At 52.5% G+C, this 15,827-nt stretch overlaps 1 protein-coding gene across 2 annotated transcripts; it reads left to right on the forward strand.

Moving 5' to 3' along the window:
• Window positions 1-74: 74 nt before the first annotated feature.
• Window positions 75-15,483, forward strand: Tfr2 (transferrin receptor 2). 2 transcript variants are annotated; one of them, XR_003302992.2, is made up of 21 exons: window positions 75-96; window positions 836-885; window positions 1,143-1,203; window positions 1,476-1,728; window positions 1,832-2,018; window positions 7,085-7,225; window positions 7,314-7,425; window positions 7,532-7,654; window positions 8,005-8,121; window positions 8,227-8,366; window positions 8,703-8,866; window positions 9,419-9,538; window positions 9,956-10,038; window positions 10,122-10,185; window positions 10,284-10,351; window positions 10,434-10,510; window positions 10,589-10,673; window positions 10,762-10,989; window positions 11,353-11,493; window positions 14,273-14,754; window positions 15,422-15,483. XR_003302992.2 is itself a non-coding variant. In XM_026413153.2 (20 exons), exons 3-20 carry the CDS (start codon window positions 1,171-1,173, stop codon window positions 14,543-14,545), a joined length of 2,409 nt encoding a protein of 802 aa, XP_026268938.2. In that variant the 5' UTR covers window positions 75-96; window positions 836-885; window positions 1,143-1,170; the 3' UTR covers window positions 14,546-14,960. The 2 variants fall into 2 exon arrangements, 1 of the variants encoding a protein (XP_026268938.2); XM_026413153.2 differs by lacking the exon at window positions 15,422-15,483 and having other exon boundaries at window positions 14,273-14,960.
• Window positions 15,484-15,827: the final 344 nt, after the last annotated feature.

A 15,827-nucleotide genomic window follows, 5' to 3' on the forward strand; every position in this document is an offset into this window, starting at 1 on the left:
GGCGGGACCCGTGAGGGGCCTAGGTGGGCGGGGCCTCAGCACAGGCTTTGGGTCAACTGAGAGTAGCGCTCAAATTCCCCAGGACCTATACCCCAGGTGAGCCAGGGCTATAGAGGGTCTCTTGGCTTTGACAGGCGTGGGTCGGGGACTAGGGTTCTCTGTGGGCCTGGATGGGAGCTGAGGTTTCCCAGGGGAGTTCCTGACCTGGACAGAGGGCTAGTATCCTGGAGTCCTGGGATTGGACACTTGCGACCACCACTAGAAATTTAGGAAAAACTTAGTTATTTATAACTGTGATCTGTTTCTGGGTGAGGTTATCTGGCCTTTCACTAGACTCTTAGAAGGTCTCAGACCCACCTAATAGAATCCACTTAATTTAAGTCATTTTGTGACCAAAGAGGCTCCAGCACCCAGGGTGGACTACAACTTCTCCAAGATCAGGCTGCTCTGCCAGCCTTGGCCAGGACGCCCCCAATGACTGGTGGGCCCTGACCCTGACTCCAGCCTCCCTATCCTGGATATTCACTGGTCCCTCCTGACCACATTACCCTACCCATGTGCCTCCCTCCCCAGTAGTCAGTAGGGACCTAATTCCAAAAAGACTTCCATCCACATGCCCAGTCCAAACCCTGAGTCAATTGACCCAAGTGTCTCCAGCTTAGGATTCACTAGGGCAGTATCAGGGCAGGGACAGCAGCCTGGGCCTCAGGGGACCTGGTCCAGATATCTTCATGGTGAATTTTGCATGGGGTTGAAGGGTTTAGGAAGGGATTAAGGTCACTGGGAGAGTTGGAAACAGGAGAGGTACCCATATCCTCTTCTCCCTGGTTTTCAGCCCCCTCCCCCACCCCTGACGGGAACTAAGAGGCCAAAGTCTGCTCCAAGGTAAAATAAATATTGATTGTTTTGCAGCAAGGGGGCAGGAGGTTGCTGTGGAGGGATTGGCAGGGGAGGCGTAGCCCCTTGTCCTCTGGCCTGGGCTGGGGGCCCTCTGGAAGGCTGGACTGAGGCCAGGACTACGCCCCCACCCTTGTGTGTGTGGAGGGGTGAGAACTGGCCTGAGTTCAGACTGCCTGCCAGGGCTGATAAGGGGCCCTCGGGGGCTCCCACAAACGGTTTATCACTGGGGGGGGGTGTTGTAGCCTGCAGGGCTCAGGAGGGGGCACAAGCATGGAGCGGCTTTGGGGTCTACTCCAGAGAGCGGTAAGACGAGTGGGGTTGGAGGATACCTCAGGCCTTCCATCAGGTCCCCTGGCACCCCCAACCCATAAAACCGACCCCTTCTGACCAGCATCCTGACCCTTCTCCCTCCTCCTCCTATTCCCCTCTGGCTCCTCCCCTCCAGCCTCCTTCAGGCTCCTCTCCCTGCCTGGTGCTCATTCAGCACCCCAAAGTCACAAACACCATTATTGCCAGATCCCTCCTCTTCCCCCAGGCCTTTTCCCCTTATCTCGTGCTGGCCCTGTCCCCCACAGCAACAGTTGTCCCCACAACGCTCTCAGACCATCTACAAACGTGTGGAAGGCCCCCATCAAAGGCGACTGGAGGAGGAAGAGGAAGACAGGGAGGAGGGGGCCGAGCTACCTGTCCACTTCTGCCCCATGGAGCTGAGGGGCCCTGAGTCCCCGGGCTCTAGAGCTGGGCTGCCAAACCTCATACCGTGGGCAGCAGCAGGACGAAGGGCTGCCCCCTACCTGGTCCTGACTGCCCTCCTGATCTTCACTGGGGGTGAGTCATGCCCTTGCCCCGCAGTGAAGGGCCTGGACTGGGGGAGATTTCTGGTGTCCACAGAGGGGCACAAGGAGAATCTCTTCATCTTGCCACCCACCAGCCTTCCTTCTCGGCTACGTGGCCTTCCGAAGGTCCTGTCAAGCATGTGGGGACTCCTTGTTGGTGGTCAGTGAGGATGGCAACTATGAGCTGGGCCTGGACTCCCATCAGGGCACTTTGTACTGGAGCGACCTCCAGGCCATGTTCCTGCGGCTCTTGGGGGAGGGGCGCCTGGAAGACACCATCAGGTAAGATCAGCCTGCCCCCTTCCTGGTCCTCAGTGTCCTCTCCTCTCAGACTGGCCTCCCTTTCTGTTTGTCCAGGCCCCTGGTGTCTGGTGTCTGGTCCCCTCCGAGTTCTTCCACCTGCTTCATTGGTCTCTTGGTTCATTGGAAGGATGGCAAGCACTTAGAGCTGAGCTCCAGGGGGCTGAGTCTCTGAGGGTGGCATATTTTGGAGATGAAGATGCTAGCTAATGAGAAGAGAAGGGTCAATATAAGGCAGGACAAACCCAGAAAGGTCCTGCGTGCTGTACCTGGGGGCCAGGATACCAAATTGGCAGGAGGGAGCTCTGTGGAACTCAGAGGAGGAGTGTTTTAGGAGATAAGGAAAAAAAAAAGTGAATGCTTTTGTAGGGACAGACCCCCAACTACAGTGCGGGAGGATGCCCGCCAGACTATGCAGGCCTACGGTGCAGCAAAGATAGGCCTGTGTCTCTCCTCCTGTGAGGTAGTCCCTACACCCTAGGGGAAGGAGCCCAGCTAGGTCCAGAGAAGAGGTCAACCCACCCACGGCCCTCATCTGTTTGGGAATCATGTTCAGTGGGTCCTCCTGGGATTTCTAAGTAAATAATATAAATTGCAGTAAGCAAGAGACACATATTCTCTTTTCTGATGTTTGTATGTTTTATGTCATTTTCATTTCTTACTGCATTAGAGACAGCATGAATTTGGATATTGGTGATGGTAGCTATCTTAGCCTACTTCCTGATTTTAATAGGAATTTTTTTATAATACTTTGTTATTGAGTATGAAATTTGCTACAGACTTTGTATGGCTTTCAAAAACTTCAATTGGCCAGCTGCAGTGGTGCACCACTGTAATCCTAGGAGGCTCAGGAGGCTGAGGCAGGAGGATCGAAAGTTCAAAGCCAGCCTCAGCAACTTAGTGAGGCCCTACACAACTCAGAAAGACCTTGTCTCTAAATAAAATATAAAAAAGGGCTGGGGATGTGGCTCTGTGATTAAGCACAATCCCCAATACCCCCAAAAAAATTGAATTAAAGAAGTTTCTATTCTTAGCTTACTAAGACCTTTTTATTTTATTTTATTTTTTTTACAGTACTAGGGATCAAACTCAGGGCTTCACACATGCTAGCCAAGTACTGCTCTATCATTGAACTACATCCCCAGCCCAAGACCTTTTTATTTTATTTTATTTTATTTTATTGATATTATGTAATAATCAGGAAAGGAAAAACAGTATGGAATTTTTTTAAAAAAATATTTTTTTGTTGTAGTTGGACATAATACCTTTATTTATTTATTTATTTATTTACTTACTTACTTACTTATTTACTTATTTTTGGTACTGGGGATTGAACTTAGGGGCACTCTACCACTGAGCCACACTCCCAGCCCTATTTTGTATTTTATTTAGAGACAGGGTCTCACTGAGTTGCTTAGCACCTTGCTGTTGCTGAGGCTGGTTTTGAACTTGAGATCCTCCTGCCTCAGCCTCCCGAGGCACTGGGATTACAGGCGTGTGCCACCATGCCCAGCTTTATTTATTTATTTTTATGTGGTGCTGAGAATCAAACCCAGTGCTTTGCACATGTTAGGCGAGCGCTGAGCCACAACCCCAGCCTTGGAGTTTTATTATTATTATTGTTATTATTATTATTATTATTATTATTATTATTATTTATGTACTAAGAAGAGACCACATGATTTTTCTTTTTTAATATTTACATCATAATTTGTATTCATAGATTTCTTCATTTAAACTTGATCAAGGAATGTTATTACGTTTTTGATACACTGGAAAGTACTTTTTTTCCTTTTGCTAAAAGACCTCAAATCTGTGGCCTCTACAACATTGAGGGATTTGTTTGTTTTCTTGAGCAGCACTTGGCAGCCCCAGGACTGGCTGAGGAGGTGGATGATTTGACAGGCCTAGGAACATGGTTAGCACTGTGGCTCCATCCCAGGCAGGGAGGAGAGGGTGGCATCTCGGGGCAGGGCGATGAGCTGATGCGAGGCTCTAGTTTGGCTAGGAGGGGAGGGAAAGCAGAGAGAGAAATTGACGGACGTGGAGAAACTGGACAATCCGGACTGCCTAGGTTCAGGAGCAGATATGCAAGGGTAAGGGAGCTGGTTGGAGCCTGAAAAGGTCTAGTCAGAGAGTGGATTCTGGAGCTTTGAAGTCGGATCTGATAAACTCTCACTGTTTCTCTTGGAGTCTGCAGTACTTTCCACAGTGCCTGGTACTTTGTGGTTTCCAGTAAATCCTCAATGGATAAATATTCCAGAGATGGAGTTCTGGGTAACGAATGAGAAGAGCCAGGAAGTGACCAGGGAATTGTGTTGGTGGTAACATGGATGAAGTCATTTATTCATTTACCCAACAAATTTTTTAGCACATGCTATGTGACAGGTACTAAGCTGAACTGGTGGACATCTGACATCACAGAGACCAAAGCAGTCTGATCCTCCTGTTATAGAGCTTGCAGTCCACTGGAGGAAATCAATAGGAAACTAACAGTCACATTCATGACCATATAATCATTACTGGGATCATGGCTTTGAAAGAAAAGTAAAGGGTGTGACAAATGACCATTATCAGAGGACCCAATTTAGACTGAGGGTCCAGGAAGGATTCCTTGAAGAACTGACAGTTGAGATCTGAGGGATGAGTAGTATGCCAGGAAAAAAGTAGGTGGCAAATCATTTCAGGCCCCAAAATGACATGTGCAAAGGGTCGGAGCACGGACCTGGACTTGGCTCTCCAGGGCTGCAAACGTTGTTTTAGACTTTTTTTTTTCCTTTTTAAAATATTTTTAGTTGTCCATGGACACAATAACTTTATTTTATTTATTTATTTATTTATTTATTTATTTATGTAGTGTTGAGGATTGAACCCAGTGCCTCACATGTGCTAGGCAAGCGCTTTACCACTGAACCTCAATCCCAGCCCTGTTTTGGGCTGTTTCATTATAAAAATCTTCATCTGAATATGTAAAGATGTTTTTCTTATCACTGTTCCCTAAACTATACAGTATGACAACTCTTTCCATAGCATCTACATTATATTAGGTGTTATAAATACTCTAGAGATAATTTAAAGTATCTGGGAGGATACATGTGTATTATATGCAAATATAACTATGCAATTTTATGTAAGGGACTTGATCATCAGTGGACTTTAGTATCTGTAAGGGTCCTGGAACCAATCCCTTGTGGATACCCAGGGATGAGACCCAACATGTAATGTTGTTTTATGTGTATGTGTAGGTCTTTTAAAACAGTAATGTTGGGAATGGTAGAGTGTGTGCTTAACATGTATAAGGCACTGGGTTCAATGGTTCAACCCCTGGCACCTAAACATATACACGCACACACACACACACACACACACACACACACAATGCTTGTGTAAAATGCTTTTTTTTTTTTTTTTTTGTACTGGAGATTGAACCCAGAGGGGCTTTACCACTGAGCTACATCCCCAGCCCTTTTTATTTTTTGAGACAAGGTCTCACTATGTTGCTGAGGCTGGTCTCAAACTTGCAATACCCCTGCTCAGCCTCCCAAGTCACTGGGATTACAGGTGTGCACCACTGTGCCGGCTAAAAATTATTTCTAAACTTAAGCAACATGGAAAAATAAAAGTTCTTTTTAAAAAAAAAAACTTTTTTTTTTAGTTGTTGATAGATGTTTATTTCATTTATTTATATGTGGTGCAGAGAATCGAACCCAGTGCCTCACACATGCCAGGCAAGTATGCTACCACCGAGCCACAGCCCCAGCCCCGAAAAATAAAAGTTTTTACAAAATCACTCCAAGACCCATTAATCAGATATAGCTATGGTTAGTGTGTTTTTAATTTAGATTTTTTTTTAAACTTCACACAATGTTTTAAAGTTCTGTCTCTATTGCTGTGTAGTCAATTGTTCCTTGCTGCCACACAGGACTTCCGGTACAATTACCATATTTTATGTACCCATTGATTGATTGGGTGCAACTCCAAACAAGCACTTGAGATTCTGGATGGGAACTGAGTTGGGGGGAAAGACATGGCCTTGAGCCCATGGACCATCGTGGTCCTTATGAGAGCTGAAGATGGTGGCAGAGACTAAGGGGTCTCATCCACAGAGATTCTGATGCAGTGCAGCACTGGGGACCATGGTGAGGTGTGGAGGGGAATGATAAGCTAAATGCCTCAATGAGAATGGATGATTGGTCAGAAGCTACCAACAGTGAGGAGGGAAGGGCTGGAGAACTGGATGGCTGGGTTTCCATAAGAAGAGAGTTTCACCCAGGAGAAATGGTCAGAAATCAAAATGGAGAACCAGGAGCACCTCACTGCAAACCCAGGGCAATGAGAACTGAGCCATGCTCTCTGTAGTCCCTCTGTGGACTCAACTAAGAGCCAGGTCTCTGCCCAGGACAGATGTAGAAGGGGTATTCTGTGATCATCAGAGGGGACAGGACTTTGTTTGCCACAGAGGGCACAGTTGGAGCCAGATGACAGGTAAGCCAGGGACAGCCCAGGACAGAGGTGAGATGGAAGAGCAGTAAGAGTTAAGGTGACAATCTGTGGGTGGAAACTATGACAGAAGGTGCTGTCTGCAGTAGACCATGTGATTCAACATTAAGTGTCCCAACCTTGATGCAGTGTCTCCAGGAGGCCCAGGTGGAGGAGGAGGTGCAAAACAGGGTCTGCTGCCTGGGCACACAGGCCCGCCTCTGCAGGTGCCTGTGGGCAGTGCCCCCGTGCCCCACATGCAGGGGGAAGCAACATGGATCCAGGAGTTTGGTCACAGCCAGGAAGAAGCTAAGGGGTGGTGGACAGGCTCCCTGGCTATGGGAAGCTAAGGTCGAGTAGGAGGCCCTGGAGAGGCTGGGGGCAGAGTCCTGGTGGTGATGGGAGAGAACCAATCATAAGGAGAGTCCCCAAACTTAGCCCCTCACTGGCCCTACCCTGGGATGACCCCACTTCTCTGGCATCCTTCTCTGCTCCTTCCCACTCCTGCAGGTTCCTGATGGCCCACCTCTGTCCTGTTCTGGGCCTCAATTTCACCTCTCTCCACTCAGGGAAACCAGCCTTCGCCAACGGGTGGCCGGCTCCCCCGGGATGGCTGTCCTGGCTCAGGACGTCGTTGCAGCGCTCTCCCGCCAGAAGCTGGACCACGTGTGGACAGACACTCACTACGTGGGGCTGCAGTTCCCCGACCGGTGAGTGCGCGGGGCGGAGGCGGGGCGGAGGCAGGGCGGGGACACGCGATGGGGGTGCGCTTAGACAATCACCTCCCCTGCTCCTCAGGGCTCATCCCAACACTCTGCGCTGGCTCGACGAGACCGGGAGGGCCGGGGAGCAGCTGCCGCTGGAGGACCCCGACGCCTACTGTCCCTACAGCGCCACCGGCAACGCCACGGTGAGCGCCTCTTGCCCACCCCCAGAATGCGGAGCAGCGCGCGTACTTCCCGGGGCCGCGGAGGAGAGATGCGGGCAGCAAGCCTTATGGTCCCTGGCGTCCCCAGGGAAAGCTGGTGTACGCCCACTACGGGCGACCGGAAGACCTGCAGGGCCTGCGGGCCAGGGGCGTGGAGCTAACCGACAGCCTCCTGCTGGTGCGTGTCGGGGTGACCAGCTTTGCCCAGAAGGTAAGGGTCCTTGGATCCGGCAGCATGCAGAGCGTGCGGGCTGGGAAACCCAGGGGTTGACCTAACCATGGGAAGCTTCTAGAGGCTATAAAAGGAGGAGAAAGGAAAGATCAAGCATCCTGCTGTCATATATGACAAGTTAGAATAAAAAAAAAATGTTGGTGGCCACAAAATCCGGAGGTTCCTGGACATCAGATGGGGGGTTAGAGTCTGTAGGGGGCGCATCGAGGATGCACACCCACTGTGGCCCTCTGATAGGCCAGCAGATGCCACGGAGGGCCCATTAAGGATGGTCAGCAGCAGATCAAAGGGACTATTTCACTTTTCCTTGCTTTCCTACCCTCCCCCAGGTGGCCAGTGCCCAGGACTTTGGGGCCAAAGGAGTGCTCATATACCCTGACCCAGCAGATTTCTCCCAGGACCCACACAAGCCAAGCCTGTCCAGCCACCGGGCTGTATATGGACATGTGAGTCTGGGGAAGCCAGTAGTGCTTTCCTGAGGTCCAGGCCACAGGTCCTTGGAAATGGGGCTAGCCCAGCCCAGTTTCAGAATGGGCACTCTTTTACCACAGGTGCATCTGGGAACTGGTGACCCTTATACGCCTGGCTTCCCTTCCTTCAACCAAACCCAGTTCCCTCCAGTGGCATCCTCTGGCCTCCCCAGTATCCCCGCCCAGCCCATCAGTGCAGACATTGCCTTCCACCTGCTAAGGTGAGGGGAGACAGGGAGGCAGAGAGTGGGATGCAAACTAGAAAAAAGGAGACTCCTTTTCTGAGTGGACACGTTTTACTAGGGTCCAGCATTTAGCAAATAGAGCTCTCACTAGATTTCAAAACCCATCTCTGCTGGGCACCCTGGAGCAGGGCACAACCTGTACAACTGCCCAAGGCTGCCCTGGCTGCGCTACCCCCATCCCAGATGAGGTACAGAGGCAGAGACCTGGAGGCCAAGGGTGGGAGAGAGAGTAAAGCGGGATCTCTGGGTTCTTATGTAGCCTGGACAGCTCTCTCTGCCACTTCTAACCCTTTCTGCTCTATCCCTTTCCAGGAAGCTTAAAGGCCCTGTGGCCCCTCAGGAATGGCAGGGGCGCCTCCCAGGCTCCCCTTATCGACTGGGCCCCGGGCCAGGCCTGCACCTAGAGGTCAACAACCATAGAACTTCCACTCCCATCAGCAACATCTTTGGCTGCATTGAGGGCCTGGCAGAGCCAGGTGGGTCTCCCTTGCCCAGCACCCACAGCTTGTGGGAACAGAGCCCTTGCTCATAACCCCTGCCATACAGGGCAGATGTAGGAGGCCCTGGAGAGGGAACAGGAGGGGTATCCAGGGGAGGGAGACTGGCAAGTGGAGGCTGAACTGGGACTGATGGGGGTTGCAGTGAGGAACCCTCATGACCAGAGACAGAATGGGCAGCATTGCTGGGGAGTAAGCTCCTGAGCCTGGGGGGTGAGTAGACACAGGTGGGATGGATGGGTTATTTATAACTGAGACTCAGCATAAAAGAGGTCCAGTTAGCTGGGTGACTATTCCAAATATGACTTCATGATGGTGGGGAATTGAAGTAGGTTGCTGACCTGGAGAATAGGGCACCAGACACTTGGGGAAGAGTATGGCCCTGTTAAGCACCCAGATAAGCACCAGGGAGAGGTGCAGGAGGCCTGTGATGAGCCTGGGGTGAGGATGCAGGAGGTGGAGTGGGGGTGCGGGGGAAAGATTTTGGGTACTTCCAGTGTAAGAGATGGGAACCAAACACATCCTTTCCAGATCACTATGTTGTCATCGGGGCCCAGAGAGATGCATGGGGCCCAGGAGCAGCCAAGTCAGCTGTGGGGACAGGCATACTACTAGAGCTGGTGCGGACCTTTTCCTCCATGGTGAGCAATGGTAAGGTCAGGGCCTGGGCCTGGGCTGGGCAGAGCTGTCAGGTGCAGCTGCAGGGGTGGGGCAGAAAGGCAGTTGGGAGCTCAGACCAGAGGGAGGTCACTGGGACCTGGGCTCCACACCTGGCACCTCCACAGCCTAGCATGTGGCCTTAAGCAAGTCACTTCACTTCTATTTTTTCATCTAAAAATGAAATAATGGTGTCTTTGGGTCTGAGTGGAAAGTTAAGCAGAAATTCCATATATAGCATCATCCCCATCACTATTATTGTCAAGTCAGGGCAGATGTAGGGAAAGATGGGCTGGGATGGGGGTTGGTGAGAAGGAAGAGGAGACCCCTTGGGGACCAGGACAGAGGAAGACAAAGGGGGATCTTTGGTGGTTCCCAGAAGAGCCCATCCTTCTTGTCCCCTCATTGCAGGCTTCCGGCCCCGCAGAAGTCTTCTCTTCATCAGCTGGGATGGAGGCGACTTTGGGAGTGTGGGCTCCACAGAGTGGCTGGAGGTGATTTGGATCCGGGCAGGTAGCCAGGGGGTGGGGAGAGGTATGGCGTGGGTTCCTTCTCCATACTCTTCCCCCACCCACAGGGCTACCTCAGTGTGCTGCACCTCAAAGCTGTAGCCTACGTGAGCCTGGATAACGCAGTGCTGGGTGAGCTGGGGCAATGCCACCACCCGACCCCCTCAGGCCCACCCTGGCCCCTGGGCCCATTCCTAAACCTGGTATACCTCCCCTCCCCTCTCTTCAAGGGGACGACAAGTTCCATGCCAAGACCAGCCCACTGCTGATCAGCCTCATTGAGAACATCCTGAAGCAGGCAAGAGATGGGTCAGAAAGAAGGGCTGAGGGGCAACTGCGGGGGCGGGGCGGGGCCTGACCACGCCCCCACCTGCCCCCAGGTGGACTCTCCTAACCACAGTGGGCAGACTCTCTATGAGCAGGTGGTATTCACCAATCCCAGCTGGGATGCCGAGGTGTAAGTTGGGGTAGGGTGGGAAGCAGGGGGTTGGGAGGAGCCTGAGCCCACGGAGCCCCCCAACCTACCTGCCCCCAGGATCCGGCCGCTGCCCATGGACAGCAGCGCCTATTCCTTCACGGCCTTTGCCGGGGTCCCTGCGGTGGAGTTCTCCTTCTTGGAGGTGAGGCTTTCCGGCCTTGCCCCAGGGCATCAGTCTCTGGGCTTGTGGGAACCACGCCCCTGGCCCTAGCCCCTCCCTGTCCCGGCAGGATGACCCGGCGTACCCATTCCTGCACACGAAGGAAGACACATACGAAAACCTGCACAAGATGCTGCAAGGCCGACTGCCCGCCGTGGCCCAGGCTGTGGCCCAGCTCGCTGGGCAGCTCCTCATCCGGCTGAGCCACGACCACCTGCTGCCCTTCGACTTCGGCCGCTATGGGGACGTGGTCCTCCGGCACATCGGCAGCCTCAACGAATTCTCTGGGGACCTCAAGGTCCAAGATGCCAACCTTGCTCCCAGCCTCTGGGGGTTGGGGGTGCTCTATCCTTATAGGGTGCTGCCTAGGTCAGGGGGTCCAGCCCCTCAGTCCCTGGAGTCTAGGTCCTCTGACTCCTGCCTCCAGTCACCCTAGCCCCGAGGACACAACCGGTACCTTCCAAGCCCCAGGCATCTGTCCTATCCCAACCTCAAATGTCCAGGGTCTTCTCCCTGCTTCCTATCCCCAGTCCTCTGTCCCTCTATACCTCTCCCATCTTGCAAGGCCCAGGGTCCCAGCTCTGTCCCCAGGAACCTGGACCCTATCCTAGGCCGGGGTCCCGGTCCCTGCCTTCGGCCCCAGCCCGCGCCTTGCCCTCAGGCCCGCGGGCTGACCCTGCAGTGGGTGTACTCGGCGCGGGGAGACTACATCCGGGCGGCCGAGAAGCTGCGGAAGGAGATCTACAGCTCAGAGGAGAGGGACGAGAGGCTGATGCGCATGTACAACGTGCGCATCATGCGGGTGAGGCCCCGCCCGTCCCGTCCCTTTCCGGTGGCAGCGCAGACGCCTTTGCCTTAGCGCACGCGCTGTTCTCCAAGCTCGTGCACGTCGCTTGGCTGCTCTTGTCCGCCCGGCGCGCCTTGTTGTGGACATAGTGCTCACAGACCAGCCAGGCTGGAGGAGCTGCGGGGTCACAGAGGCAGGCCCTGCAGAGTGATGAAATGGACAGGCGGGACCAACCCAGTTCCCACTTACTTCTCCCGCCCCTTTGGAGGGACAAAGCGTAGTCCACAGTACAAGGGGCACTGGGTTATAGCCTGGGAGGTGCCAAAGACCAAAGAATTGGGAGGGTGGAACGTTCTCTTCTGATAATGAGGTGGGTGGAATCATGGGAGGCTGCTTGGAGTAGGCGTCAAGTAAAAGTTAAGCGCTGATTCCCACGCTAATCCCTCCTGTGTCGCTTTGAATACTTGGAGGTCCACCGTCTCCAGTTCTTATCCTTCCATTTTCTCACCGTAAGAATGCAATCCCTCAGGGAAAAGGTCTATAGGGTAAAATTAGAAGCAGGATCGATCATCCTCAGCAAGTGTGGGGTGAACAGGAAGCCAACAGTGTACGCCACATGTGCACAGGTGTGCCAATGCCCATGTCCTTTGGCGTCACTCATTCAGTTTACAAACCTGTCTTTCCTGCTCATTCTCCTTGCCTTCAGGATCTCCTCTTCCTTCTCTCTTGATCCCTTATTCTCCACTTCCCTCTGTCCCCACCACTGAGATATACGTGGGCCTGGGGCGATCCAAGAGATTGGCTATGTTTTGTTCTCATTTATAGGTCTTGGTTTAATTTCTGATGCCTTAGACTCCAAGGACGAACCCCTGCCCCCATCAAGGGATAAAGAGCACTTTTGTGTGCGGAACGTGACTCAGGCTTAGGGAGGCGAAGGAAAAGACTAGGACTTAAGAGCCAGAAATACAGGGCTGTGCTAGACCCAAGGAATTTTGTGGCTCTAAACCAGCAATTGGCAACCTACAGGCAGCATGCCACATTCAGCATGGAGCCTGCTTTGTAAATAAAGCTTTCTTGCAGCACAGCAATGCTCATTGCTTTTCATATTGTCTGTGGTTGCTTTCATGCTACAGTAGCAGGGCTGAGTAGTTGGGTCTTGAACAGGCAGAAGTTCAGTTGGTTCAAAGAAAAGAGGACATTTCAGGGTGGAGAGACCCAGAACGAGGGTGTGGCAATAAAACAGGTCTGGCATCCTTGGAAACAGGGCATGGGCCAGCAGAGCCGGAATAGAGGCCCTTTAGAGGGGCTGAGGAAGACAGTGGCAACGCAGAGAGTGGCTTAGGGGTCAACAGTGGGAGGCGTCCAAAGCCAGGATAAGAAGTTTGGATTTTGGTTCTGGGCATCAGGAAAATCTGGAGCCAGCAGATGATATGGGCAAAGTGGAGTTTTTAGAAAGGATTTTGACCAGAGAGTAAATGGCTGAGAAGGGAATGAGGTTGAGAAGGCTGAGCTCTGGATGAGGATGGCAGGTGGACGGACTGATGTGAAGCATTCGGATGGAAAAATAGGGTATTAAGGGAACAGAAGCTGCCATGTGCTAGGGGCTTTACTTCATTTTGCCTAATAGAACTTCCTAGACCCAGTGAGGTTGCTAGTATTGTATGCAGATAATGAGGCTCAGAGAGACTAATAACTACCCAAGTTACACAGAGCGATAGAGCTGAAATTGGGGCCAGGTGATCTGACCTCGTAGCCTGTACCCACCCCACACTCACCTGCAAGGTTGAGAGCCCAGGCTCTGGGGAAGGCTCTTAGCAAAATGAGGACATAAAGCAGGGTTTTTGTCTTTGTTGTGTGGTGCTAGGGATTGGCCCCTGGGCTCCAGGAGTGCTAGAAAAGTGCTCCCCCGCTGAGCTATACCTTGCTCAGGTATTACTTGCTCAGGTTTTGGGAGAGATTGGCTCTAGTATGTGAGTGGGGCTATGTCCAGGTGGCCCCTATCCTGTGGGGCAGGATTCCAGTGGATGATTTGGTGAGGAGATTTGGCAGTGTGCCCACAGGGATCCTTGAAGACTGAGAGACAGATGAGCTCTGTGTGCAAATACATTGAAAAGATTCGAGCATCTGAGGTCCCCTGTAGAGATTATGTTTTTTTCTGGGGTGGTGCCTAGGCAATGATGATTTAAAACCTTCCCTGGATGACTCTTAACATCCATCCAGGGCTGAAAACGTGGGACTATAGGTAAAGAAGGATAGAGGGAGATCACACCTTGAGATCTGCCCACAGATGGGGTCAGAAAGGTGGAAGAATGACCAGGAGTGAGAGCATCTGGGGAAAGAGGGAACAGCACTGTGGCAGAGGGTGACAGTGTGCTTCATCAGGACTGGGCTGTCTCTTGACCTTTGCTCTACGGACATTGGCAGAGGCAGGGCAGAGTGACAGGGGAGTGCGGTGTTGAACGGCAGGGCAGCAGGAGGCTTTGGGCAGGTGCGTGAATGGATGAGGGCGACTGGGGCGATCTAGACGCAGCTGTGGGCGCTGGGCATAGAACTACCAGAACAGAACCCAGCACAGCAGGAGGAGGCATCCTCCCCGGCTACTGGTGACGTCACGAGATGGCTGCTCATGATTGGACAGCTAAAGGGAGGTGGGACTTAAGGAAGCCGCTGGACAATATTTTTGAAGTAGGCACTGGGTCCCCAGGTGGGCTAGGAACTGCTGGAGGGAGGCGTGGTTGGCACCTTCGCCCTCAGCACAGGGTCCCCACCCCGACCTGATTTCCTCTTGGTGCAGGTGGAGTATTACTTGCTGTCACAGTACGTGTCGCCGGCCGACTTCCCGTTCCGACACATCTTTCTGGGCCATGGAGACCACACGCTGGGCGCCCTGCTCGACCACCTGCAGCTGCTGCGCTCCAACAGTTCCGGGGCCTCCCCCAAGTTGTCCCAGGCTCTAGGCTTCCAGGAGAGCCGCTTCCGGCGCCAGCTGGCCCTGCTCACCTGGACGTTACAGGGGGCAGCCAACGCGCTTGGAGGAGACGTCTGGAACATTGATAACAACTTCTGAGGCCTGCCTGGAACCCCACAGGCTCCTGACCCCTGCTGAGGAATCTTGATCTCCCTGCTTGAGTGGTGCAGGGAGAAGGAGGTGACCCATGTACCTCTCACTGCGACCGATTTCTCATTAACCCATCCGATCTCTCCACCGGCTCTGCGCAGACACCCACACACCCCTGGTCCTACAGTGCAGATGAATAGCTCATCCGTAGTGTGACGGTGAGCAGCATCCTTTGGGGCCATCACAGCCCCCTTTCCATTTCAGGAGCAGGGGCCCCAGTACCCAGAGCCCACTCTGAGAGCTTTGCTGGGCTCTGGGACCTGGCCAGTTCCCTTAATGGGAGAGACAGCTTTAGGGCCAACAGGTGGTCTGTGGCGGGAGGGGCACCGGTTTGGATGGCAATAAACCACCTGGTTATATGTTATTCATAAGCACTTTATGCTTCCTCCTGTCCCCCTTCCCCGCCTACCCCTCCTTTGAGACCTGGGGAACAGAAGGGGTCAGAGAGGATGTGTGTAGGACACAGCCTCCACTGGGAGCATTGAGCTGTGTGTTACCTTGGGAAACTGCCTGAGCAAATGATGAAGGCCTGTTGTGGTTCTCCGAAGACCACCATGGGGCTGGGCTGGAGGACTGACATTGGAACCAGGGACAGCTATATTATTTGCAAGGCCTGGTGCACAGTGAAAATGAGGGACTTTTGTTTAAAAAGTGGAAACAGCGCTTTATTCTCCCACAGTCTCCATCTGTCTGGGTGTTTTGTCACACTCTGGCATGGAGATGCTTAGCGTGAGTGCAGACCCTCCCAGGTACCCAGGCTTCTGCTCCAGTTTGGTAAAAAGAACCTGTGTGCCTAACCCTGACCTTCCCTGTTCTTGTGCCTAGTCCCCTGCTGGGAAAGGAAGATGGCAGCTCTTCCCTGGTAGGGGCAGGGGGACAGCAAAGACTCACCCCTGGGATGCAAGTGTCTCAGCATAAGCTCCAGCTCACTTCACTTCTCTCTCTCTTTTTTAAAGGTATTTATAGTTTTATTCTACTACTACTTTTAAATATATCAAGCAATTCTACATATATAGAAGGACTAGATATTCCACATGAGCACTTGTCCATTATGCACACAACAACTGGTAAATAAAATTGCACATGTAGCAATGGTTTCCTTCTAAAACATAAATTCAAGATGATATTAAGAATTTCCAGCCAGGCATGGTGGTGCACATCTGTAATCCCAGTGGCTCTGGAGACTGAGGCAGGAGGATTTGAGAGTTCAAAGCCAGCCTCAGCAACAGTA

This window comes from Urocitellus parryii, chromosome 9 (genome assembly GCF_045843805.1).
Source record: "Urocitellus parryii isolate mUroPar1 chromosome 9, mUroPar1.hap1, whole genome shotgun sequence".
NCBI lineage: Eukaryota > Metazoa > Chordata > Mammalia > Rodentia > Sciuridae > Urocitellus > Urocitellus parryii.

Bases quoted from the DNA above. Each gene is read 5' to 3' on its own strand.
- Tfr2 (XM_026413153.2), top strand. From the start codon at position 1,171: ATGGAGCGGCTTTGGGGTCTACTCCAGAGAGCG. The intron at 7,426-7,531 runs GTGAGCGCCTCT...TGGCGTCCCCAG, and splicing joins GCGCCACCGGCAACGCCACG to GGAAAGCTGGTGTACGCCCA. The intron at 10,511-10,588 runs GTAAGTTGGGGT...ACCTGCCCCCAG, and splicing joins CCCAGCTGGGATGCCGAGGT to GATCCGGCCGCTGCCCATGG.